At 44.0% G+C, this 27,893-nt stretch overlaps 1 protein-coding gene across 1 annotated transcript in view; it reads left to right on the top strand.

Moving 5' to 3' along the window:
- The window catches only part of GRIA3 (glutamate ionotropic receptor AMPA type subunit 3), a 160,391-nt gene that overhangs the window by 49,971 nt on the left and 82,527 nt on the right, over window positions 1-27,893 (top strand). The window contains exons 2-3 of the mRNA XM_070952128.1: window positions 4,701-4,940; window positions 27,392-27,579. Of these exons, the coding sequence (XP_070808229.1) occupies window positions 4,701-4,940; window positions 27,392-27,579 (428 nt within the window). The remainder of the gene's footprint in view (window positions 1-4,700; window positions 4,941-27,391; window positions 27,580-27,893) is intronic.

Raw genomic sequence — 27,893 nt, 5'->3', positions numbered from 1 at the left:
AGGGTTTACCGCCCTTCCCTATCTTATCCCAAAGACTGCCTTTTAATATACTGAACTGGAAAGGCTAAAATAAACATGATTAGTGTCTTGATTTTATGTGGGTTTTAAAAAAAGATATTAAGCCCCCTCCCCTTGAAATAAGTACTCAACGTAAGTGCGTAAAATTGGAAAGCGGGTCTAAGGAGTCCTAATTATTAAGGAAATAAGGCGGATGGAGCTGGGGTTTCATCTAAATAAATTTTATGACTGCTTGCTTCATCTTGACTTGCCAAAATTGCTTATTTAACAACCCGTTTATGAACTGCTTACTCTTGTCTGCAGCCTACTTTACATAGAGTCAAGGATCTATTAATGCAATCGCAGCTCTACTATCCTTACTTCTTCTGAACTCCACAAAGGCAGACGAGAAAGATGCTAGGCCTGTAAGGGTGAAGAAGGTGTCCAGGAGTTGTGTGTATAAGCAAGACCAAATATTGTTGTGTCAAAGGTGTTTTCTCAAAAGGCAATCGGAGTTTGTTTTCCTTGAGGATGATTTGCTTCTCATTTAAGAAGCTTCTTCAGTTGTCATCCAAGAAGGTTCTTTAGAACTTCAGAACTCTTCTTGGATAAGAAGCGAGAAGTCTTCAAGGACAAAGTCCAATTGTCTTTTTAAAAGAAGTTGTCATCCAAGAAGGTTCTTCAGTTCTTCAGAACTCTTCTTGGATAAGAACTCTTCTTGGATAAGAAGCGAGAAGTCTTCAAGGACAAATAAAGTCCAACTGTCTTTTAAAAAGAAGCTTCTTCAGTTCTCATCCAAGAAGGTTCTTCAGACTCTTCTTGGATGAGAAGTAAAATGTCTTCAAGGACAAATAAAGTCCAATTGTCTTTTAAAAAGAAGCTTCTTCAGTTGTCATCCAAGAAGGTTCTTCAGTTCTTCAGAACTCTTCTTGGATAAGAAGCGAGAAGTCTTCAAGGACAAATAAAGTCCAACTGTCTTTTAAAAAGAAGCTTCTTCAGTTCTCATCCAAGAAGGTTCTTCAGACTCTTCTTGGATGAGAAGTAAAATGTCTTCAAGGACAAATAAAGTCCAATTGTCTTTTAAAAAGAAGCTTCTTCAGTTATCATCCAAGAAGGTTCTTCAGTTCATCAGAACTCTTCTTGGATGAGAAGCAAAATGTCTTCAAGGACAAACAAAGTCCAACTGTCTTTTAAAAAGAAGCTTCTTCTGTTCTCATCCAAGAAGGTTCTTCAGTTCTTCAGACTCTTCTTGGATGAGAAGCAAAATGTCTTCAAGGAAAAACAGTTGCCTTTTGAAAAGAAGCTTCTTCAGCTCTCATCCAAGAAGGTTCTTCAGAACTCTTCTTGGATGAGAAGCAAAATACCTTCAAGGAAAAACAAAGTCCAGTTATCTTTTGAAAAAGCATCTTTGGGACAACCATGACCTGGATGACTGAGAATCTCCATAGAACTCAAATACTCCTGTGCTTATTCTGAGTCATGAATAGTGACTACAGTGATTTAAATGCCCTTTAAAATTGATGAGCCTTTTATTTTAATGCTCTTCCTATTCTAAATATGAATATGCATGTGGAATATGGATGAGAGCCGAGACTGGTGAGATGGGAGCGCTCGGTTCTCAAGCTAAAGAGAACTTGTAATGTAAATGTAACACAGTTTCCTACCTAATAAATCAAGTAATCTTTGAAGTGAGCATCCATCTTTAATTTGGAAGGGCAGGAAGAAGAAGCCTACAGGTTAAATACGAGAATATTGATGTGTACTTGCCTGACTTATTTTGACATTTATTTATTTATTTATTTATTTATTTATTTATTTATTTATTTATTTAAATTTGTATACCGCCCTTCTCCTAGTAGACTCAGGGCGGTGAACAGCCAGAGCTAAAACACATGCAAATACAAAATTTAAAATTGTTAAAAGAATTATATAACTGGCCCAATTTAAAACAGTTCAATTTAAAACCCCATGACAATTTAAAACTAAAAAGCTAAAAAACTAAAAAAAAAAGGGGGGGGTTTCACGCCAGCCCTGCTTGATGAAAAAGAAAAGTTTTCAGGGCACGGCGAAAGACCCGGAGATCTGATATCCTTCGTATCTCCGGGGGCAAATCATTCCAGAGGGCAGGAGCTGCCACAGAGAAGGCCCTCCCCCTGGGGGTCGCCAGCCGACATTGCCTGGCCGACGGCACCCTGAGGAGTCCCTCTCTGTGGGAGCGTACTGGTCGGTGGGAGGCTATCGGCGGCAGAAGGCGGTCCCGCAAATACCCAGGTCCTATGCCATGGAGCGCTTTAAAGGTGGTAACCAACACCTTGAAGCGCACCTGGAAGATGACTGGAAGCCAATGCAGCTCACACAGGAGAGGTGTCACATGGGAGCGCCCCCTGGCTCCCATAATCCCCCGCGCGGCCGCATTCTGCACCAGTTGGAGCCTCCGGGTGCTCCTCAAGGGGAGCCCCATGTAGAGAGCATTGCAGTAGTCCAGGCAGGAAATGATGAGTGCCTGAGTGACTGTGCGTAAGGAGTCCCGATCCAGAAAAAGACACAACTGGCGAATCAGGCGGACCTGATGAAAAGCCCCCCTGGCCACGGCTGTCATATGCTCTTCTAAAGACAGCCGTGCATCCAGGAGGACGCCCAAGTTGCGAGCCCTATCCGTGGGGGCCAATAACTCGTCCCCAATAGCCAGCGATGGCACCAGCTGGCTATATCGGGACGCCGGAAGCCACAGCCACTCGGTCTTGGAAGGGTTGAGACGAAGCCTGTTACTCCCCATCCAGATCCGCACGGCCTCCAGGCACCGGGACATCACTTCAAGGGCATCGTAGTTTGACTTTGATGGACAATCAGCTGTTATGTTTAAGACACTTAATCAGGGATGAAATCCAGCAGGTTCTGACAGGTTCTGGAGAACCGGTAGTGGAAATTTTGAGTAGTTCGGAGAACCGGCAAATACCACCTCTGGCTGGTCCCAGAGTGAGGGTGGGAATGGAGATTTTGCAGTATCCTTCCCTTGCCATACCCACCAAGCCACGCCCACAGAACCAGTAGTAAAAAAATTTAGATTTCACCACTGCACTTGATGTTTGTCTGCAGTAAAGTTTCTAACCAAGCCAAGTTGGGTCTGAGAATCTTCTGCCAAGTCAAGCCAAACGCTGAATAATGACTTCAGTGTCTGGAGGTTGGACAACCCATTTGTCTGAAATGTTATAGGCTTTCTCCTTGAGCAGGGGGTTGGACTAGAAGACCTCTAACGCCCCTTCCAACTCTTGTTATTCTGTTAAATCCGAGAGCTGTGATATAGCTGTGACTTTTTATCAGGTTCGCCTGATTCGCCAGTTGCATCCCTTTCTGGATCGGGACTCGTTACGCACGGTCACTCACGCCCTTGTCACCTCACGCCTGGATTATTGTAATGCTCTCTACATGGGGCTCCCCTTGAGAAGCACCCGAAGGCTCCAACTGGTCCAGAATGCGGCCGCGCGGGTGGTAATGGGAGCAATGTGGCGCTCTCATGTAACCCCCCTCCTGCGCGAGCTGCACTGGCTCCCGGTGGTCTTCCGGGTGCGCTTCAAGGTTTTGGTTACTATCTTTAGAGTGCTCCATGGCTCAGGACCAGGGTACTTACGAGACCGCCTCCTGCCACCAATAGCCTCTCACCGACCAATTCGCTCCCATAGAGAGGGACTCCTCAGGGTGCCGTCGGCCAAACAATGTCGACTGACGGCCCCCAGGGGGAGAGCCTTTTCTGTGGGGGCACCTACCATCTGGAACGGGCTTCCCCCGGAGTTACGAAACATCCAAGACTTACGCATATTCCGCCGTGCCCTGAAAACATTTCTATTCCAACAAGCTGGTCTGGCCTAACTCTCCCTTTTTAATTGGCTTTTAAACTGTCTTTTAAATTGGGTTTTAAACCTCTTTAGATAAATTTGGATGTTTTTTTTTAATCTTTGAGCCTAAATTACTTAATCTGTTTCTTAATAGTTTTTAACTTCTATATGTATTTGTATTTATTATGGCTGTTCACCGCCCTGAGTCCTTCGGGAGTAGGGCGGTATACAAATATGAAAAATAAATAAATAAATAAATAAATAAATAAATAAATAAATAAATAAATAAATAAATATATTGAAGAATCCACTGAAATGGACGAGGTTGCCATTTTTTTTTTAAATCCTTGTGAACATCTTTCAAATTTGTCTTTTTTTTTTTCCCCCAGGGTTGTCTTTGTTTGCTGCCCCTCCAAGAAATTATTTATTATTTATTTATTTTATTAGTCCAATTTATATGCCGCCCTTCTCCATAGACTCAGGGCGGCTTACAATGCATTATAGCAACAGCCTGCATACTTAAAGATATTGATCTTTAAAACTGCTTAGAGAGGACTGTAAAATATTATGGGGTGATATATAAGTGCTATTGCTATTGCTTGCTATTGCAGGCTAACTCTGCCCACTGTCAGCAGTTCGATCCTGATCAGCTCAAGGTTGACTCAGCCTTCCATCGTTCCAAGGCCGGTAAAATGAGGACCCAGGTTGTTGAGGGCAAGAGGCTGACTCTGTAAATCCGCTTAGAGAGGGCTGGAAAGCACTGTGAAGTGGCATATAAGTCTACGGGCTATGGCTATTTCCAAAGTGTTGGAATGCTTCCTGTTGGACGTCCCTCCATGCTAATGACTTTGTTCTTCTGTTTTTTCCTAGTCTGTTCCCAGTTCTCCAGAGGAGTCTATGCCATCTTTGGATTCTATGACCAGATGTCAATGAACACACTGACGTCCTTTTGCGGGGCACTGCATACGTCTTTCATCACACCCAGCTTTCCAACAGATGCTGATGTTCAGTTTGTCATCCAGATGCGTCCGGCTCTGAAAGGGGCCATCTTAAGCCTTCTGACGTACTACAACTGGGAAAAATTTGTATATCTTTATGACACCGAACGAGGTAAGAATACATTTTGATTTTCCAGATGGTTTCTTTTTTCCCTCCCCGCCCCCTTGTATCTTAAATGCAAAAAGTGGCTTAATATAGGTAATTTATTGTTTATTGTTTATTGGTTCAATTTATATGCCGCCCTTCTCCGGAGACTCAGGGCGGCTTACAATGCGTTAAGCAATAGCCTTCATACTTTTCTATATACCTGCTTATTAGGGCTTTTTGGCCCCCCCATAAGCGGTGTTTCTACAAAGTCATCTTATTGCCCCCCACAAACCGGATCTTCATTTTACCTACCTCGGAAGGATGGAAGGCTGAGTCAACCTTGAGCCTGGTGAGATTTGAACTCACAGTCATTGCAGGCAGCTGGTGCTATTTAACAGCACTTTAGTCTGCTGCACCACCAAGGACCAAGGTAGTCCTTGACTTATGACCACAGTTGATGATCAATGGGAAGGGACCTGAAGGAAGTCAACAATTCAAACCGTTCATTTGAACATCATTTGTTTGTTTTGACGTGGAATGCCCATCCGATTGTTTTGGGATTGAATTTCCAGATCAAAAGTCTGCGGCATTCCTACTTATAAATGTACAATATCTAGTTGCAGTATGTGGGAGTCTGTAATTTGGGACGCGGTGGTTCAGTGGCTAAGACGCTGAGCTTGTCGATCAGAAAGGTCGGCAATTCAGTAGTTCGAATCCCTAGTGCCGCATAATGGGGTGAGCTCCCGTTTACTTATCCCAGCTTCTGCCAACCTAGCAGTTCGAAAGCACGTAAAAAATGCAAGTAAAAAAATAGGGACCACCTTTGGTGGGAAGGTAACAGCGTGCCGTGCACCTTTGGCGTTGAGTCATGCTGGCCACATGACCACGGAGACGTCTTCGGACAGCGCTGGCTCTTTGGCTTTGAAACAGAGATGAGCACTGCCCCCTAGAGTCGGGAACAACTAGCACATATATGCGAGGAGAACCTTTAATTTTACCTTAATGCCTGTAGGACTTTTGGGGGCTGTTATGATGCGTGGTGCCTTAAGCTGCACCCCTCAGTCCCAGGTCTTTTCTTCTGCACCAGGGGTGCAGAATTCTGCTGGGGTTGCAGAATCATCAGGAATTCTGGGAATTGAAGTCCACAGTTTGTAAAGGGGCCATAATTACCAATCCTTGTTCTAAAGGGTTGCAATGAATTTTGCCAGCATCCTAAATATGTGGCAATTTTGGACAGGTTCTCCTGACCTAATGCATTGTAAAGTATTTTCAACCAGTTTTCCAGCACATCTTCAGACAACGATAATTTCTTGAATTAGAAAGGAGAATGAAAGTTCTCACATATGTTGCTGCCTTTGAAATGGGAAGGGAGATCCTGGAACTGTCACACTTTTAATAATTTGCACTGTCAATTTCTTTTGCTGCTTCGGGGCACAAGTGCTTCTGGAAGACAATATGGAACAATTTTCTGTCAGTTCTGGAAATATATGATCGTTTAACTATCTCCTCTCTCTCTTTCTCTCTCTCTCTCTCTCTCTTTCCGTGCGTGTAAACATTATTAGCTTACTAGGGTATTGTTAAAATTGGACAATCGGTGAGAAATTGCAGGGAGCCATTTCTCCCCAGCTTAAATATTGCATTAGTGGGGAAATTGCGTTTGCAAGCATTTTCATGGCAAGCGGCTATGTTAGCATCTGCCAGGGAGAAGGGAAGCCTGGAGCTCAATCTTAGAATAAGGTGTCACAGAAGCTCTGAAGACTGAAATGATCTCTGTTTCAGATGATTACCATAGGAGCCTGGAATATGCTTTGTTGGCTGGGCACCGTAATTTACTTCCTTACCTTTGCGTCGCATGTTAAGGTGGTTAAGAAGCAAACCTCAGAAAGGGCTTAGTTTTACTGTGGTTTTTATATTGGCTCAGGCTACTATGGTTAGATGCTGTCCTGGAAGGCATTCTGCAGCTACATAAAATAATCACTTATCTCTTCTTATGAAACTGGAGCATTAGGGCATTGCAGTTCAGAAGAGAAAGAAAGAAAGAAAGAAAGTAAAGAAAGAAAGAAAGAAAGAAAGAAAGGAAGGAAGGAAGAGAAGGAATGGAAGGAAGGAAGGAAGGAAGGAAGGAAGGAAGGAAGGAAGGAAGGAAGGAAGGAAGGAAGAAAGAAAGAAAGAAAGAAAGAAAGAAAGAAAGAAAGAAAGAAAGAAAGAAAGAAAGAAAGAAAGAAAGAAAGAAAGAAGTAGAGTGGAGTAGAGTTGGGAGTTGGGTTTTCAGTAGGTTCTGACCAGTTCTGGAGCACTGGTAGTAATAGTTTTACTATTTAAAAATAGAAATTTTTAATAGTTTTTAATAGTTCAGAGAACAGGTAGTAAAAATTCTGACTGGCCCCACCCCCATCTATTCTCTGCCTCCCGAATCCCAGCTGATTGGGAGGAAATGAGGATTTCGCAGTAACCTTCCCCTGGAGTGGGGTGGGAATGGAGATTTTACAGTATCCCTTCCCCTGCCACGCCCACCAAGCCACACCCACAGAACCGGTAGTAAAAAATTTGAATCCCACCAGTGGAGTGGAGTGAGTGGAGTGGAGTGGAGTGGAGTGGAGTGGAGTGGAGTGGAAAGGAAAGGAAAGGAAAGGAAAGGAAAGGAAAGGAAAGGAAAGGAAAGGAAAAGGAAAGGAAAGGAAAGGAAAGGAAAGGAAAGGAAAGAAGGAAGGGAGGAAAGGGGAAAGTAGGAAAAGGAAAGGGTAGGGAAGGCAAGGCAAGGCAAAGCAAGGAAAGGAAAGGAAAGAAGAAAGTAGGAAAAGGAAAGGAAAGGAAAGGAAAGGAAAGGAAAGGAAAGGAAAGGAAAGGAAAGGAAAGGAAAGGAAAGGAAAGGAAAGTAGGAAAAGGGAAGGGAAGGGAAGGGAAGGGAAGGGAAGGGGAAGGGAAGGGAAGGAAAGGAAAGGAAAGGAAAGGAAGGTCTGAACCATATCCATTATAGTCCCAAAGGTACTTTTTCAAGAAGCAACTGGACTTTCTGGTTTTTCTTTGAAGACCTTTCGCTTCTTATCCAAGAAGCTTCTTCAGCTCAGAGTTGAGAAGTGAAATGTCTTCAAAGAAAGGCACCTTTGAGACATCCATGACCTGTATGACTGAGAATCTCCATAGACAGGTCCATTATAGTTGGCTGCTTACGATAAGCCATGATAAACCCAGTCACAACTCATCATAATCTTAAACCCAGTTTAAATATCAAGTAAGTTCCAGAGTTTGATTGAAGGGACCAGGAAGATCTCAAGAAGACATTAGCTAAGCCTTGAGGGTTGAACTGTGGTGTTCTTGGTGCTTTCTGATGATGTGACATAGTTGGGTTAAATAAATATCTAAAGCAAAACAACCAAGCTCAGAGAGCACCAAGGGACTCCACAGTAGGGTATGCTAGATGACAATAATCCCAGATTTAGGAAGCCAAGCCCAGTACTTGTGAAAATATGGCTACTTGAGAATCCCAGACACATGTTGTTGATAAGCAGGTTCCCATTTTAATAGATTCTCATTTAAATTTTAATGAGAGCATAAATATGCATGTTTGAGCTTCTCTTTGCGGGGCGAGATAAAGCATGTTTAATTTCCATAGAGTATATAAATCGGTAAATAATTTAAGGAAAGGGATACTTTGTTCACTATGCAAGTTGGATTGTAGTAAAAGGTCTGCTGTTGAAGGCAACTTCTTGTGCATCTAAAAATGAGGTGAAGGACTCATTTAATTTCTATCTCCATCCCCTGGTCTGTCCAGGGATGGGATTGAAAAACTTCAGCAATCGATTCGCTGCCCTGGTTGCTGGGTGGGTGTGGCCTTGTGGGTGTGGCCTACTCAGCCTCTGCGTTTTCGCCCTCCCCAGGCTCCGGAGACTTTCTGGAGCCTCCAAAAATGGCCCTCCCCCGGGCTCCGGAGGCCCTCTGGAGGCTGGAAATGGGCCTGTTTCCTCACTTCCGGTAGGCCCCGTTTTTCGCCCTACCAGAGCCTCTGTGTGGGCCCTGCACTTACCTGGCATCCCAAAACGGGCCGCATAGAGACTCCAGGGAGGGGGCGGGGTGGGGTGGGCGGGGTCAGCCAGTCCTTGGAACAACCGGTTCGGCTAGACCAGATTAAAATTAACATTCGGTTCACCTGAACCGGTCTGAACTGGCTGAATCCCACCTCTGGGTCTGTCTGGCTTGTTTCCTGGAATCAGAGTTGGGATAGAGTTAGGATCTTATTGCTTCCCAACCTGCTGGCTTTGTTTAGAAGAATCCAGAATTAGAAGATTGTTTTTGTCCTGATGTCGCCTGAAGTTTTATTTTTGTCTTCGGGAAGAAACTACTCAAGGAACCAAAGGTGCTTCCGTCCCTTCTTAAGCATTTCTCAGACATTCCATTGATCTGAAAAATATCCAAGGAAAAAAAAATAGACAAGATACGTAAAAGAACTGAGAATGAAACAGTTGCAGGAGGAAGCTGGGGAAAAAAAAATCTAAGTTGAGGCGGAGGAGGAGGAGGTGGTGGTGGAGGAGGCGGTGGAGGTGGTGGAGGAGAAGGAGGAGGAAGGAGGAGAGAAGAAGAGAGGAGGAGGAGGAGGAATAGAAAGAAGAAGAAGAGGAGGTGGAGGAGGAAGCTGGAAAAAAATCTAAGTTGAGGGGGAGGAGGAGGAGGGGTGGTGGAGGAGGAGGTAGAGGAGAAGGAGGAGGAAAGGAGGAGGAAGAAGGAAGAAGAGGAGGGTGGAGGAGGAAGCTGGAAAAAAACCTAAGTTGAGGGGGAGGAGGAGGAGGTGGTGGTGGAGGAGGAGGAGGAGGTGGTGGAGGAGGAGGAGGAAGGAGGAGGAAGAAAGAGGAGGAGGAGGAGGAGGAGGAGGAGGAGGAGGAATAGGAAGAAGAAGAAGAGGAAGTGGAGGAGGAAGCTGGAAAAAAATCTAAGTTGAGGGGGAGGAGGAGGGGGTGGTGGAGGGAGGAGGTGGAGGAGAAGGAGGAGGAAGGAGGAGGAAGAAGAAGAAGAGGAGGTGGAGGAGGAAGCTGGAAAAAAACCTAAGTTGAGGGGGAGGAGGAGGGGGTGATGGTGGAGGAGGAGGAAGAAGGAGGAAGAAGAGGAGGAGGAGAAGGAATAGGAAGAAGAAGAAGACGAGGTGGAGGTGGTGGTGGTGGTGGAGGAGGAGGAGGAGGAGGAGATGGAGGAGATGGAGGAAGAGAAGAGGAAGAAGAAGAGGAGGTGGAGGTGGAGGAGGAAGAAGAAGAGGAGGAGGTGGTGGAGGAGGAGAAAGCGATGGAGGAAGAGAATAGGAAGAGAAAAAGAAGAAAAGGAGGGGGAGGTGGAGGAAGTGGAAGAAGAAGAGGAGGAGGAGGTGGTGGTGGTGGTGGTGGAGAAGGAGGAGGAGGAGGAGGAGGAGGAGGAGGAGGAGGAGGAATATAATTTCCAAATGGTCCGATCAGGATTGTAAATGTTCTACCGTAGTTGGCTTCCTCATTCAGAGTCTGATGCTGTTGTAAAAGCTATGCATCTTTTCATAGCTTGTCCCACATTCCCTTACATAATGACAATATCATAGACGGCAGTTCTCAGGAAACCCCTTCTGAGTTCATCCTATTCCTGGCCCATTAAAATAAATAAATAATGCAGTGAATGTTTTAGAGCGGCTGTCAGGAAACGCCCGTTGCAGTTCCTTTCATATATCCAGGCGACAGAGAGAAGATAACACTGCAGGTGCTTTATCAAGTATTGTTGAGGAAAAGACTTCGGTAAAAATAGAGATGGGAATCGGCCAAGGTGTCTGAATTCCACCCTCCGGTCTGTTACGAAGAACCCCCGAAGTCATGGAATCTACCTCGATTGTGGTTGATGGCAGGTGGTTCCCCCCCAATTTCAATCAAAGCCCTGAGCTTCCAATGTGGAGAAAATGACCGAGCATTTTATAAAAAGCTTTTTCAATCAAAGTACTTTATTCGGAGTTTATCATGTGACCCAGATTAGCTGCTGGATCCAAGCAAGTTGTGTTCGCTGACCATATTGGATTTTTTCCCCCCTTCCTCCTTTGTATAGTTCAGTGAATGAGGGAGCAGAGGTGAAATCCAGCAGGTTCTGACAGGTCTGAAGAACCGGTAGCGGAAATTTTGAGTAGTTTGGAGAACCTGCAAAATACCACCTCTGGCTGGCCCCAGAGTGGGGTTGGGAATGGAGATTTTGCAATATCCTTCCCCCAGGACTGGGAGGGAATGGAGATTTTGCAGTTATCTTCCCCTGGAGTGGGGTGGGAATGGAGATTTTGCAGTATCCTTCCCCTGGAGTGGGGTGGGAATAGAGATTTTGCAATCTCCTACTCGTGGAGTGGGGTGGGAATGGAGATTTTGCAGTATCCTTCCCCTGGAGTGGGGTGGGAATGGAGATTTTGCAGTATCCTTCCCCTGGAGTGGGGTGGGAATGGAGATTTTGCAGTATCCTTCCCCTGGATTGGGGTGGGAATGGAGATTTTGCAGTATCCTTCCCCCAGGAGTGGGTGGGAATGGAGATTTTGCAGTATCATTCCCCCAGGAGTGGGGTGGGAATGGAGATTTTTGCAGTATCCTTCCCCTGAAGTAGGGTGGGAATGGAGATTTTGCAGTATCCTTCTCCCAGGAGTGGGGTGGGAATGGAGATTTTGCAATCAAAATATCCTTCTCCTTCCATGCCCACAGAACCGGTTTAGGAAATATTTTGATTTCACCCCCCGTGAGGGAGTGGTCTGAACCACTTCCAAACATTAGCTGGGCATTCTGGATTTTTTGAAAAAAATGTTTTATTCCCTTTTGTCTAAGCATCAGAGCCTTCATATCTGCGCTAAGGTCATCTTCCATACTCCTTACACAATTGCACAGACAAAGGAAGTCGGTTATTTTGTAGAATATTCTCCAGTGGATGGAATAGTTTATTTTGCAAAATCTCACCCTAAAAGAACCGAAGTGCCAAAATATCATGAAAAAAAAAAGAATTCTCTAGAAATCTGGAAAGCCATCGGGAGTAAAGGAAATAATAGCATTAGCACTTTAGACTTATATACCGCTTCATGGTGCTTATACAGCCCTCTCTAAGCGGATGACAGAATCAGCCTCTTGCCCCCAACAATCTGGTCCTCATTTTACCCACCCTCGGAAGGATGGAAGGCTGAGTCAACCTTGAGCCAGGCAGGATCGAACTCCTGTCAGTTGGCAGAATTAGTCTGCAATGCTGCATTCTAATCACCGTACCACCACAGCTCTCTCTCCCACCCTCCCTCCCTCCCTTCCTTCCTTCCTCCCCCTCCATTTCCTTCCTTCCTTCCCTCCCTCCTTCCCTCCCTCCCTCCCTCCTTCCTTCCTCCCTCCCTCCCTTCTTAGCACTACCCCTTAGATTTATATACTACATTACAGCCCACTCTAAGTGGTTTACAGAGTCAACCTATTGCCCCCCAACAATCTGAGTCCTCATTTTACCAATCTCAGAAGGATGGAAGGCTGAGTCTACCTTGAGCAGGTCAGGATCGAACTCCTGGCAGTAGGCAGAGTTAGCCTGCAATACTGCATTCTAACTGCTGCGTCACCACGGCTCAAATAATTCAGAGTGTAGCAGAGGGCCAACAAGCAGAATGGTAAGTAATAAAAATATAAAAGTCTACTTCTATTTTCTCAGCCCCGGTGGGAGCATTTTGTATTAGAAGCCATAAATCTGAGCTTCAGGCTTAGGTTCGCAGCTGGACTGTATCAGGCCCTTGGACTGAAGGAAGCCACATTTAGAAGGTTAAACACATTTAAGGTGTTTAAGGATTCTGCAGAAATCAGAAAACAAGACGCCACGAGAATCTTCATACTCTTTTGCAAATTTTATAACCAAATATATAATGACATTTTTTTCCCCCATTTGGTGATCTTTCTAGAGTTCCACAAAGTCAATAAAAGACGCGCTTTAGAAAAATATGAAAAATAGACCAGAAAAAGTGGAAGGATTTACTTCCAGCAGTTGTGCATTGGAGGTTTTTAAGAAAAGATTGGAGAATCATTTGTCTGGAATTGTAGAGGGTTTCCTACCTGGACAGTTATAACTCAGTTATTCTGTTATTGTGTTAAAATCTATGCTGCATGTTTCAAACAGTTATCTTTGCGATGGGGACCTACCTTCACTGCATGGTGGTAATGCCATTTAAAAAAAAAAAGAGCAGAAATTCAAAGTGTCACTTTGAATCACTTCCTTGAGGTGCTGTTGCCTTGTTGATGGATCTTTTTATTTATTTATTTACTTATTTAATTAATTTATTTTATTATAACTAATTCCCAAACCACTTGTCAAACTACCTAATAGGGCTGTACTCAGTGGTGAAATTCAATTTTTTTTACTACCGGTTCTGTGGGCATGGCTTAGTGGGCATGGCGTGGCTTGGTGGCAGGGGAAGGATACTGCAAAATCTCCATTCCCACCCGACTCCAGGGGAAGGAAATTGCAAAATCTCCATTCCCCACAAAATCTCTGGGGTCAGCCAGAGGTGGTATTTGCCGGTTCTCCAAACTACTCAAAATTTCCGCTACCGGTTCTCCGAACTACTCAAAATTTCCACTACTGGTTCTCCAGAACCTGTCAGAACCTGCTGGATTTTACCCCCTGGCTGTACTGTATTACTATTTATCCTTCTCATCTTTCCTATTACCTATCTCCTTATCTTCTTATGACTATAACTTTGTGGCTTGTATCTTATGATTTGCATCAATGGTTTTGCTTAGTATCCTAGTATGATTTATGTCGATGGCTTATTTACTATCGTAGGACTATCACTGAGCGTTGTATCTTATGATTTGGGATGAATGTATCTTATGATTATGATCATGACATATAGAAAAGAGTAGCGTAGCGTAGCGTAGCGTAGCGTAGCGTAGCATAGCATAGCATAGCATAGCATAGCATAGCATAGCATAGCATAGCATAGCATAGCATAGAATAGAATAGAATAGCTTTATTGTCATTTTGAATGTACACTAATCGGGATATATTAAAAATGAAACTTCATTGCATACAGCTCTCAAAGGGTCACAACCTCGAATTTTACACTACATAAACATGACAAGATAAATACCTAAATAAATAAGTAGCGAATAAATAAATATCACTTGTTGCTTCTATGTACACTGAGAGCTTATGCACCGGAGACAATTCCTTGTGTGTCCAATCACCCTTGGCCAATAAAGAATTCTAATTCTAATTTTCTCCCCTTCCTTTTTGTCAAAATGGCCTCTTATTAAAACTTCTCTCATTCCTTATGATAATATCAAACTCTGTTTCTCCCTCTAGTTGCCTTCGGTTGCAATCATTAGCTGATAAACAGGTGAAGGGGAAGCCCCCCCCCCAACCAGTAGGAAATTAAAGAAAAAGTTTCAGCAAGAGCGTTGGTATAACCCCCATGTTCTAAATAAAAACATGGCACCTGCCCACTTTATCCCGCTTTAATCAGCCGCTCTTCATGTTGTCATGATGGCATCTATACAGGCAGACTGAGACCATAATTAGATGTTTTTAATTTTGTTAATAAAAGAACACCGTGACCTCACTGGAGGCCAATCACTGGCGGTCATGCAAACTTCGCTGGCTAATCCGTAAGTTGATATTGCTTACTAGTTTCTGCAGGGTTAAATGAAAGAGAAAACGGGAACTTGCTGGAAGGGAAGGAGAAAAGTTGGCAGACAATCCAGGACAGAGTGTACAAAATTTCACATCGGGCACAAACAAAATTTGCTTCTACCGCCAATCGAGATGGTGGGCAAAGGAGAAGAGACAGTGGTATGATTCAAATAATTTAACAACCGGGTCTCTGCCCTAATAACCGGCTGAGTGGGCGTGGCCATGGTGGGCATGGCCAGGGGATGTGATAGGCAGCACGTGACCTCTTGCACCCGCCTGGGAGCAAAAAACGGGCTGCGGGGCTACGCGACACCCCCCCGTGCCCCGTTTTGGGCCTAGTAGGCCTCCCTGCAACCTCCTGCAAAAATGGGCCACGGGGGGGCACTGTACCTCCCCCATGCCCCATTTTGGGCCTAGTAGGCTTCCAGCCTACTGGGTGCCAAAACGGAGCGCATGGGGACTCCTGAAAGGGACAGGGATGGGAGGGGTGGAGCCAGCCAGCAATTTAACAACCGGTTCTCCTGAACCGGCTCGAACCGACTGAATCCCACCATTCAGAAGAGAAGTTGGCCACAAGCCTTAAATTAGTACTTTCCAAACTTTTTCCTTCATTGCCTCCCAGTGCTTATCAGAAAGCCTTATCAAACTTTGAGGACCTGTCGTAAGTCCCTTCCTTCACCACTGTTGTAACTTTGAACAGTCATTGAAAGGAATGTTTGTAACGTGGGGTCTACCTGTATTATAAATACAATATTGTCCGATGATCATTATGATCACCAAACCAAATCTAAAAACGCCAGGGAATTTTTAGAAGCTGGTCACTCTGAGAAATCAAGCCATCAAGAGACACGTAGATATTAACAACATTGATAGACTATCCAAAAGAGATTCTCACCGAGCACAAAAAGGAACAAAAAGAACCAAGCACCTCTCCACTAGCAATCAGCACCCAAATCAGCATAGGCTAACATTCAAGGTTAACATCAGACCAACATTCAAGTAAACGATATCCCCATCAAAAGGCTGCCAAAGACGCCAACAGCAAAACAGCCCAACCAAAGAATCACTAAGACCAGCTTCACCAAAAGTCATCAGAATATAAACTAACAGCAAACCCCACTCCTTAGTAGCATTGATGATGTTACCAAGATGGGTCATGAAATGTCTGCAATAAGCAAGCAAGCTCAGAGACCACCGAGGATCCCACACTCTTCTTCTTCCTTCTTCTCTCCACCCACCCCACTGTCTTCTAGCACTGATGATGTTACCTAGATGGGTCATGAAACATCTGCCAAAAAACAAACAAGCTCAGAGAGCACTGAGGATGCCACACTCTTCTTCCTCCTCCTCCTCCTCCTCTCCACGTACCCCACTGTCTTCTAGCACTGATGATGTTACCTAGATGGGTCATGAAACATCTGCAAGAAAACAAGCACGCTCAGAGAGCACCCAGGACACCCAATCATCATTAATTCATTTCAACAAATTATGATTATAGTCATTTCATGGATGTCCATTTTAATAGGAATACTATCTTCCGTGGGCTTTGGACATGGAAATATTGCTTGAAATTATCCCTAGAAGAAGGGCAATTTGGCAGGGCCAAGAATTAATTAAATAGATTGCAAAAGAAAAGACTGCAGAGTTCTGGATTAATTTGGGAGGGGAAGGATCCAGACATATCTCCAAGAATTACACTGCTGTTGACAAAATTATCTGCAGAGGTAGATCTTCTGGGAAGAAAAAGAAGTGGTTTTACACAATAAAATTAAGACAGCAAAGGAGAGCTGAGCCGATATATGAATGGGTCGTACAGTTAACGCCTCATAACTAAAGATTATGCTTTTCGCGACATTGATGCGATAAAGAACAGGATATTAATGTCATCCAACTCATAAACAGTGAATGTGGAAGGAAGGCTTGACCCAAGAAGAAGTGTTAAAAATAGCCCTGGGCTTATGAAACGTCCCAGCAAAAAATGTTAATAATGCAGAATTAAATGCCAAGAAACATGTACAATTAAGGGACCAAAGCCAAGTTGTAAAGAAGCAGGAAAGAAGATAAGCAGACCTCACCACGAGTAGCAGCAAGGAGACTATAAAAATGTTTTTTTTATATTTTATGTAAAAGTGGAGAAAGACACTAAAAACAGGAGAGATGTCCAGATGGAGAGATCTATAGAAAGTGTAGTTACAGTAGAACATGGGTCTACAACCTTAAACACTCAAAGAGCCATTTGGACCCATTTCCCACAGAAAAGAAAACACCGGGAGCCACAAAACCCTTCCCGTGCCTGACTATTTCTTGAGCGGCCACAAAACTAGCATATGTAGTTGAATTAAACGTTCTGTTTTCTTCTAAAATTTTTATTTTCTTGGATTTATCCATGGTTGGCCTACTGGAGGTTGAAAAGCTCAATAAATCACGGGCCAGCGGGTGTCACACATTGACGGTTGTGACGCATATTTTGAGTGACAAGGAGCCACAGCAAAGGGGTGAAAGAGCCACATGCAGCTCCAGAGCTGCAGGTTGCTGACCCTTGCAGTAGACCAACCATCAGCACTGTAAACCTTTGTAATGGGATAGGAGAATGACCTTGGGAGACAGGAGGAAGAGCTGAAGACTAGGCAACAGCAGTAGCACTTAGACTTATATACCTCTGCACCGTGCTTTATAGCCTTTCTAAGTGGATTACAGAGTCAGCATATTCCTCCCCCCCCCACCCCCACCCCACCCCCCACCCCCAACAATCTGGGTCCTCATTTTATTGATCTCCGAAGGATGGAAGACTGAGTTAACCTTGAGATTTGAACTGCCAAACTGGTGGCAGTTGGCAGAATTTGCCTGCAATGCTGCATTCTAACCACTGTGCCACCATGGCAGAATTTGCCTGCAATGCTGCATTCTAACCACTGTGCCACCATGGCAGAATTTGCCACTGCGCCACCATGGCAGAATTTGCCTGCAATGCTGCATTCTAACCACTGCGCCACCAGGCAACAATCAAATAAGAGGCAGCGTAGCCCACAGAAGGAATGGAGGTGTGACAAATGTCTCAAAAAGGACCGTCCCTTCTTTTTTTTTCCTGACTGTTAAATAGAGAGGGGAGTGATATACTTTCTCACTTGCAAGTTTCTGTTAATGTAACCTTACAATCAAGATAGAGTTAGTACCCCTGGGGATTGAATGGTGGAGAATGGCTGCAGAGAATATAAATCCTTCCATTCCCTACCATCCAGTCAGAGCTGAAGAAGCTTCTTGGATGAGAAGCGAAATGTCTTCAAAGAAAAAAGCAGTTGCCTCCTGAAAAAACACCTTTGGGACAACCATGATGACTGAGCATCTCCACAGACATTTCCTCCTGGGGGTGCTTCTTATCTGGACTATCTTGGAAGGGTGACACCCTATGGGCCTAGAGTGGATGCTCAGCTTGCTTTCTCACAAATTGGTTTCCATCAAGACCTCCTCTTGAACTAATTCGCATCGTATCACCTTCTGAAAAGCTCTCTCATGGGTGCGTTGCTGAGCTTGTTTGATAATAAATGACGGGGAGATAATCTGAGAACAATTTTCAGATGGCAACATGTGTGCAAATGGAAAATTGATCAAGATCAATACTGTAAGCGAGAGCAGTTCTGATTGTTTAAACTAAAGATTTAAGCCACGAAAGCCTTTTGATTGGTTTATTCGTCTTGATTCCAGTCATTCCATCCTAAGAGGGGAGAACGCAACTCTTTGTGCAGAACTTTTTGAGCATGGAAAAAGCAGAGAAAAGAATGAGGAAGTAGATGAATTCTGGGAATGTTCTTGCCGGCTTCTTTAAAAAGGAAATCTTTAAATATATATAAAAAAGTGTATATTGGTCAGCAATTTTCACCCAATGCCCTTTCCCCAAATGGATATATTTTTTGTCTTCATCATTCAACGCGGTGCGTGAGATTTAACAGGAGAAGGCCATTTAGGATCACCACAACATGTGCACAAGTAGGACTTGTTGGGCAACTCCTTGAAATAAATACATGTTTTCCTGGGGTTGAAATGAAGGAGTTTCAAGATACCGCTTCTCTAGTTGTTGAAGTTGTTCCATGTTGTATAGTGCGCCCTCCGAATCATCTTTTCCCTACTAAGGTTCCTGCAGTGGGTGTATACGTGTGTTCATAATCTAAAGTTTCATGTTTGACCCGCAACTCTGAAACGAATACGAATCTCAGGTTTGTATTTATCTATATTGTGCAAAAACGAGATCTTGATTGTCGCTCTGATGGAAAGCTTTTGTGAATAGCTCATTTAAATTTCACAGCACCTTAATTACAGGTTGATTAATACGGAATTCAGCCATACATGCTAGTTCAGAGAGAGAGAGAGAGGGGAAAAAAATATATGACATTGCCAGTACAAAGCTGATTGCTAAAGAATAAGATGATCCCCAAGGAAAACTAGGTACCTTTTTAAAAATAACTGGGTACCTTTTTAAAAATAACTTATTTAAATGAAAATTCTCAGAAGCAAATCGTTTTGTTTTTTTTATCTGCTTGGGGTAGTTTCAATATATATACACCGTGTTTCCCCGAAAATAAGACATCCCTTGATAATAAGTCCTCCCCTAAAATAAACCCTCTTCTGAAAATAAGCCCTCGCCCAAAAATAAGCCCTCCCTGAAAATATTTTAATGCATGCACAGCTGGTCCCCACCATTTCCTCTGGTTAGGGTTAGGGAGACAGAGCTGGAAATCAGATAAGATGGCAAGAGGAGTCCCGTCTTGCTCTATGTGCCCCAAAATAATAAGATCTCCCCGAAAATAAGGCCAAGCATTTATTTCAGGGTTCAAAAAAATATAACACAGTGTTCTGCCCCAGGTCCGGATTCCCAAGGATATTGACACACACCAACGGTCCTTATCAAATTTATTAAATAGCAAGAATAAACCAAAGTCTGGCAAAGGTTGGCAACCAGCCCAGAAAACAAGATACGATAAGACTTTTCCAAAAATGCTCTGATGATAATTACAAGCTGTTTCCAGCAAGAAACTTACTAACGGCGTGTGACTTAAATAGGCTAAGGGAGTGGCCAATTATCTTCAAGCCTTACTTTCAAGGAGACCTCCTCCTCCTCCTGAGTAGCCACTCCTGCCTTTTGGCAGCCCTGCATGCTCGAGCTTTGAGGAGAGGCTCCTCCACTTCACTCTCTCCACTTGAAGGAGCCTCTGGGGGTTCTGAAGGCCCTGGCTGAGTCTCTGCCTCTGGCACCACATCCTCTTCTGCCTCCTCGCTGTCCGACGCGAGCAACGGCTGCACAGGCTACTGGCGCGACACCACACCAGCCTCCTCATCGTCGGGATCAGCCACGATCCACGCAGGCCACTGGCGGGCCACAACACACAGGGACTTATTTTATATACACACACACACACACACACACACACTTACGTATGTATGTATGTATGTATGTATGTAAAGAAAGAAGAAGACATCCTGCAAGCTCTGGAACATATATTACAGTTGCAGCTTAGTAAGAGGGAAAGGGTATATTTTTAAACCATTGCTGATGAAGGTTAAGCATCAAGACTCTTTTGATGACACAGGAAGACAATTCAGATAGCCCAATATTTGATTTTTCTAGGACATTTATCTAAGGCACAGTAAGTAACACAGAAATTCATACTTTATGAATTCTATTCTAATTCTATTCCTGGCTTGATTACCATAATCTGCTGTGATTGTTTCTTCAAAGGAATAATGTTTATCATTATTTAAACTCAGCAGTTGGGAGACTTTAATTTTTTAAAAGAGCCATCTAGCATTATGCAGGCAGAAGTATAACCAAAAAAAAATATTAATTTCCTCGGTAAGTAATTTAAGATGATGTATGCTTTGGAAATTATTTGTATTTATTACACTTTCATTGCATATTTTTGCCAGTAAGAAATGCATGAATCTTTCTTTAACACCATTAAAGTATGAGGGGGATTCTATTGAAGCAATGTAAGCAAAGTAGTGTTTGAATCCGAGTTCTCGAACAAATATTAGAACTGTTTAGACCAGGGGTGTCAAACTTGATTTCATTAAGGGCCACATCAGGGTTGTGTTTGATCTTGGAAGGCCGGGGTGGGGGAGCTTGGCCAGGGGGTGTGGCCAGCTCAACGTCACTCTTCAAGGCTCCATTTTTGACCACGATGGCCTCCTGCAGTCCTCTGGATTTTTATGTGTTTTACTTTCATCTTCTTTCTATTGTGGAGATCCTCCAAGAAAAGAAAGGGAGGGAGGAAGAGAAGGGAGGGAGGAAAAGAAAGGAAAGGAAAGGAAAGGAAAGGAAAGGAAAGGAAAGGAAAGGAAAGGAAAGGAAAGGAAAGGAAAGGAAAGGGAGGGGAGGGGAGGGGGAGGGGGAGGGGGAGGGGAGGGGAGGGGAGGGGAAGGGGGAGTAAGGAAGGGAGGAAAGGGATGGAGGGAGGTAGAAAGAAAGGAAGGAGAGGGAGAGAGGGAGGGAGGGAGGGAGAGAAAGCAGGAGGAAGGAAAAAAGAAAGAAAGAGAGGAAGAGAGGAAGAGCGGGAGGGGAGGGAGAGCAAAAGGGAGAGGGGAGTGGGAGGCAGGGAGGGAGGAAGGAAGGGAGGAAAGGGAGGGAGGGAGGGAGAAAGAAAGGAAGGGGGAGGGAGGGAGGGAGGGAGGAAGAAAAAAGAAAGAAATAGAGGAAGAGCGGGAGGAGAGGGAGGGAGGGAGGGAGAGCAGACGGGAGAGGGGACTGGGAGGCAGGGAGGGAGGAAGGAAGAAAAAAGAAAGAAAGAAAGAAAGACTTGCCCCTAAAATTGCAAATGTATCATTAAAATAATTTCAAAGTAGGGAATCTGAGTCTTTAAAAAAAAAAAAAAACTAGGAGATTTTTGATGAATAAGGAAGATGTTTTGTAACTCACTCAATCAACTCTCTTTTTGCCTTTCCCTGGATGTATTTTTTGAGGGTCTTTGAACAGACTTCAGCTGTTTTCTTTTTAAGCAGCCGCTCTCACCTCCTGCTGAAAGCTACCTGATTATAGAACTCTGCAGTTCCTGACTTCAAGCCTTCAGCCTTCCCGGAACAGAGATCAACCGGCTCCCACAACGATCTGGGATTGTCCTCCAACCCACTAATTGCTAACTGCAGGATTCCTAATTAGATCTCTTTTTCCTCACATAAATACATAAACAGGAGCAGGCCGATAGTCATTTGCATCTCCGCTTCGGCGCCAGCCAACAGCAGTCGTTACTGTTGTTGTTTTGTTATTTCTGCAACCTCCCCTTTGTGATTTCGCACTTGCCAAATTGACGAGTGTGTTGTGAACTCTTCATAGCAAGCGATTTCTACCAGCAACTTTTCCTCTTCAAATCTCAGTCATGTCATACATTTCCATGAGGGAAAAACTGTGCCACAGAGAGAGTGTCCTTGCAAAATCTTTCTCCAAGTCAGCCTAAAATCCTGCCTGGACAATACGTAGCTACATCAGGAGAAATCAACCAACATGAGCAATGACATGTCAACAGTGTTCCTATATTTGAGGGGCTGCCACAAAGAAGAAGGGGACAAAGCACCCGAAGGCAGGACAAGAAGCAACGGATGGAAACTCATCGAGGAGAGAAGCAACCTAGAACTAAGGAGAAATTTCCTGACAGTTAGAACAATTAATCAGTGGAATAACTTGCCTCCAGAAGTTGTAAATGCTCCAACACTGGAAGATATTGGATAACCATTTGTCTGAAGTGACGTAGGGTTTCCTGCCTGAGCAGGGGGTTGGATTAGAAGACCTCCAAAGTCCCTTCCAACTCTGTTATTCTGTAGGCCGCATGAAGCCCTTACCCATTTTTTTTTTAAATCATTTGAGATGTCTCCAATGTCACACTTCTGACATCTGGCTACAACATTGAACATCAGCACCGACCTTTCCTTCCCCTCCCTTCCCCTCTCTCTCCTCCTCCTTCTTCGCTCTCAAATATAAATCAAACCTGGAATAATCTTTATATCTTTACTTGGATTAATCCCCCTAAGCTCTCCAGCCTTCTCCAAATGGCAGCAAAAGTAAATCCTGCCCTGATGAGGTCACCACATCCCAGAGATGTCCACTGTGACCCTTGGAAGTTAAAAGGAAGAGAAAATAAACAAATCCAAGTTCTGTTCTGAGGAAAGGCATCAGGATTTGGCCAGCGCCTGACAGAATGAGATACATTATCTCAAGAAAACAGACAGTTCCTTCTATTTTGCTGGAGGCACATCAACTTGTGACAAAAAGTGGAATTGTCCTTCAACTTGGCTGCTCCTGAACAAGTAGATGTTATTGAACCTAAGAGGGTAGCTGTATGTATATCTTCCCTGTCTTCAAACAAGCTTCAAACAAGAATAATATCCATGTCTTTCTGTTTGGAGCCCTTCCTCCTCTCTCTCTCCATTATGGGCAGCGGAAATATGTTGGAAGTGGAGGAAGGTTAGGCAGAAAAGGCCTAATCTACATGAGGTTCTCTGGGAACAGACCCAGGGCCTGTCATAAAAATGTGCATCTCACTGCAGATATGTGTCACTGTAGCCATTCCATGGAAAGCTTTTGCTGGCTCCTTCATTTGCTCGATTGCCTTCAGTAGGCCGCTCCCTGATCTCTCATCAAGCATGGTTTCTGAGCTTTATGTGCTTGTGCGCGTTTATTTGGCCCATCCCTGCCAGAGGGAGAATAAGAAGCTAAGAACCGAGAGTCTTCCGTAGAAGGTGTATTCTCTCTCTCTCCCGTTTCGGCTTTTGAAAAAGACTGGTGTTTACACGCTTTGGGGGTGTGACTAAACCAGGTGTGAGGCTCTCTTTTTTTCATCTAAGCTAGATCTTCCTGGAGGACAATTTGGTCTCAAAGGAAAGGGCTTGAAATAGTAGATCAGATGTGGTATTTATTTATTTTGTTCCCCCATTTGCAGCTAGAGAGCTCAGGTTGTTTCTGTTTATCATGTACCTAAGACAAGTCAAAGGCTTGCGGGACTGTTGATGAGCCAAGGATGTGGTTTTAAATGCTCAGCTTAGCAGCTCTTCTTTTGTCCATGAAATGGGCAGTTTTACGCGTGATGGTTAACAATCATCATCTTCTTCTTTTAATGACCCCGTAATCCCTAGCTGTTTTGGCCTAGGCTCCCTTAACAAGCAGGAGGCAGGAATTCATCCCAGCAAAACCTCTTTTATTTACACGACTGTGAATTCCTTTCATTCACAGTCAGCAAACCATTTTTCAAAGGAATATTTATCAACACAGACTTTATCTCGCTTGGCAAGCTGCCACTAACTTGTTTCCAACTGCAGAACAAGGCAAAACTTGGCACAGAGTCTCTCAGAGTCACGGAACGAATGAGTTGTTTCCTGCAAAAGCCCACTCCCTGTTTGCTCCTCTTTTACAGTATTTCCTATGGGGGGGGATTGGGGATGGAATGGAGATTTTACAGTATCCTTCCCCTGCCACGCCCACCAAGCCACACCCACAGAACCGGTAGTAAAATTTTTTGAAATCCACCACTGGTGAACATGCCCCCTGGCAGCTCCTCTTTCTGGTCGCGGCCCTGACGAGCACATGCACAGTGCTCCCTTTTCAGCACTCGGTGCCACGCGCACGCTCCCTTTTCGGCTCTCAGTGCCGAAAAGGTTCGCCATCACTGCTCTAAATTTTTATGGAGGACTCTTCTGTTTAAATCCAAAGCTTTCAGGAACATTTGCATAGAAATCTAGAGTTTTTCGGGTGATCGTGTCTCTCTATTTTTAAGAATCATGGGCCTTCAACTTCATTTGCAGGTTGTCTTAAGGACAACGGAAGTACAACATTCGACACTTTTAAAGCACACGTAGTAAAGCAGCAATTGTTCTCCCTTTAGTTTAAAAAAAAAAGATGTAAATTTTTACTTTAATTGCACTTGGAGTTTTCAACTATCAAATGAGTCATTTGTAAGCTGATGAGTAACCAAGCCTTGTATCTACTTTTTTCTCTGACAAGTAGCGGAATTGTAATGTTGTCTCACCCATCACAGCCATCTTTGTAAAATACGATGTTAAGGAAGACTGGGATTCATTGTATTATACATATGTAAATCTTCTGTTTTACCCGTCTCTGGAGAGTGTGAGGAAGACAGGCTCTATTCCCATGCACAACATGTATTAATTGTGAGGTAATAAAGTGCAACTCGCGAAGATCTAAGAACCACTGAAATGCAAAAGTCAAGGCATCGTTAAGGGAGCCTGAAAACCCGGCTCAAAAGTTATAATTTAAAATAGGCTGTGCTTCAAAGAGCTGGGGATTGGATCTCTTTTGCAAAGGGCACCAAGTAAAGGTAAAGGTAAAGGTTCCCCTCGGACATATGTGCTAGTCGTTCCTGACTCTAGGGGGCGGTGCTCATCTCCATTTCAAAGCCAAAGAGCCAGCGCTGTCCGAAGATGTCTCCGTGGTCATGTGGCCAGCATGACTAAACGCCAAAGGCGCACAGAACACTGTTACCTTCCCACCAAAGGTGGTCCCTATTTTTCTACTTGCATTTTTATGTGTTTTTGAACTGCTAGGTAGGCAGAAACTGGGACAAGGAACTGGAGCTCACCCATTACGTGGCACTAAGGATTCGAACCGCTGAACTGCCAACCTTTCGATCAACAAGCACAACATCTTAGCCACTGAGCCACCATGTCCTTTTAAGAGCACAAAAGCAAGTGAAAGAAAGAAAGAAAGAAAGATTGATTTATAGATAGCCTTCAAGGGAAAAATTACACTTTCCCAGATGCTCTGCAGAAGAAGAAGGAGAAGGAAGGAAGGAAGGAAGGAAGGAAGGAAGGAAGGAAGGAAGGAAGGAAGGAAGGAAGGAAGGTTCATAGATAGCCTTCAAGGGAGAAATTACACTTTCCCAGTTGGTCTGCAGAAGAAGAAAAAGGAAGGAAGGAAGGAAGGAAGGAAGGAAGGAAGGAAGGAAGGAAGGAAGGGTTCATAGATAGCCTTCAAGGGAATAATTACACTTTCCCAGTTGCTCTGCAGAAGAAGAAGAAAAAGGAAGGAAGGAAGGAAGGAAGGAAGGAAGGAAGGAAGGAAGGAAGGAAGGAAGGAAGGAAGCTTCATAGATAGCCTTCAAGGGAATAATTACACTTTCCCAGTTGCTCTGCAGAAGAAGAAAAAGGAAGGAAGGAAGGAAGGAAGGAAGGAAGGAAGGAAGGAAGGAAGGAAGGAAGGAAGGAAGGAAGGAAGGAAGGAAGCTTCATAGATAGCCTTCAAGGGAGAAATTACCCTTTCCCAGTTGCTCTGCAGAAGAAGAAGAAAAAGGAAGGAAGGAAGGAAGGAAGGAAGGAAGGAAGGAAGGAAGGAAGGAAGGAAGGAAGGAAGCTTCATAGATAGTCTTCAAGGGAGAAATTACCCTTTCCCAGTTGCTCTGCAGAAGAAGAAGAAAAAGGAAGGAAGGAAGGAAGGAAGGAAGGAAGGAAGGAAGGAAGGAAGGAAGCTTCATAGATAGCCTTCAAGGGAGAAATTACACTTTCCCAGTTGCTCTGCAGTCATCTCTCTGGAGTTTGACTCAGTCTGCTTAAATCCCAGCCTCCATTGTTCATGGCAAGTGAATTGCCCACTTGCAAGCATAAACTTCCCACTGTGACCCGCTTTGTTCTTTCCCCGCTTCCTTTCTGCTCTGTTGAAACGGCTAAATGAGTCGATATTACCTTAATGGGAGCTTTACAAGTGTTATTTAATATGATTACTTTTTTTAAAAAACACACCACATGAAATTAAAAAAAAAAAAAGAATCTCGGTAAAAGCACAGGCCCCTTATTTTGCGCCTTGGATATTCACCGTAATAACTTAATTGGCATTTTCCTATATCTGGGAATGTAGTCTGTGCCATTTTAAAACCTTTCACTGGCTGTCGTTCTGCTCCAGTTTTGGAAATCGGGTAACCTAGGACTGTGATGGAAGGGTAGGTCTGGATAAATATTGAATTAAAGCATCTTTGTTTCCCCCAGACATGTGAGGCTTTAATTCCCATAGTGTGATTCAATGGTAAGGGACTGTGAAGTTGGTGTCCACCACTGCTTGGTGATGCAGTAGTTAGAATGCAGTATTGCAAGTTAACTCTGCCTACTGCCAAATGTTCAATCCTGACCAACTCAGGGTTGACTGATCCTTCCATCCTCCTGAGGCTGATAAAATGAGGACCCAGATTGTTGGGGGGAATAGGCTGATTCTGTAAACTGCTTAGAGAGGGCTGTAAAGCACTATGAAGCGGTATATAAGTCTAAGTGCTATTGCTATTGCCCTTCCTTCCTTCCTTCCTTCCTTCCTTCCTTCCTTCCTTCCTTCCTTCCTTCCTTCCTTCCTTCCTTTCTCCTACCCTCCCTCCCTTCCCAGTGATTAGAATGCAGTATTGCAGACTAACTCTGCCCACTGCAGGCAGTTCGATCTTGACCGGTTCAAGTTTGACTCAGCCTTCCATCCTTCCGAGGTCGATAAAATGAGGACCCAGATTGTTGGGGGCAGTATGCTGACTCTGTAAACCGCTTAGAGAGGGCTGTGAAGCACTGTGAAGCAGTATATAAGGGCTATTGCTATCTGGAGAACATGCAGTCACCTACTCCTATGCTGTCCTGGTAGTTGCTATCAAAAAATTAAGACTCGGATGCTTATCAAGTCTGTCTTGCTGTTTGTGCTTTGCTTTACTACTGTTTTACTACTCAGGTCACTGGTGTTCAGCTTTCAACTGGGGGAGGGGATTATTTTTAACTCCCCAGCCTAGGCCTTTGTTTCGTGGCGATCAAACTTCTAAACAAGAGCTTCTTTAAAACCCAAAACTTGAGTTTTCATTTCTTGTAACTCCTCTCATCCTCTTTGTTTTCATTTGCCTTAGGTTTTTCCATCCTCCAAGCAATTATGGAAGCTGCTGTGCAAAATAATTGGCAAGTGACGGCCCGATCGGTGGGAAGCATCAAAGATGTTCAGGAGTTTAAGGCAATCATCGAAGAAATGGACAAGCGGCAAGAGAAGAAGTACTTGATCGATTGCGAAGTGGAAAGGATAAACGTCATTTTGGAACAGGTGAGGACCAGCTGTGGGTTTGCTTCCTGCTGGGCATATTTCTTGCATACCTCCTTAGGATGAATGTTGCCCACTGTCTTAGGGAAGGCCATCTGGATGAGGGAAGGAATGTCCTGCGCCTTTTATTAGATGTTCCAGGTCCTCCTCAAAAGAGTCGGTGGAGTTGCTGTTTTGAGAGACATTTGTTGTTGCTTCACTTCATGTTTCGCATGTCTTTATTGAAAGAATAGAATAGAATAGAATAGAATAGAATAGAATAGAATAGAATAGAATAGAGTAGAGTAGAGTAGAGTAGAGTAGAGTAGAGTAGAGTA

The sequence above is a fragment of the Pituophis catenifer genome, unplaced genomic scaffold, assembly GCF_029215685.1.
Source record: "Pituophis catenifer annectens isolate HBS135680 unplaced genomic scaffold, rPitCat1.0.hap2 SCAF_11, whole genome shotgun sequence".
In the NCBI taxonomy this organism is placed as follows: Eukaryota; Metazoa; Chordata; class Lepidosauria; order Squamata; family Colubridae; genus Pituophis; species Pituophis catenifer.
Note: the sequence above shows the minus strand (reverse complement) of the source record. Positions and strands in the feature narration are given on the sequence as shown.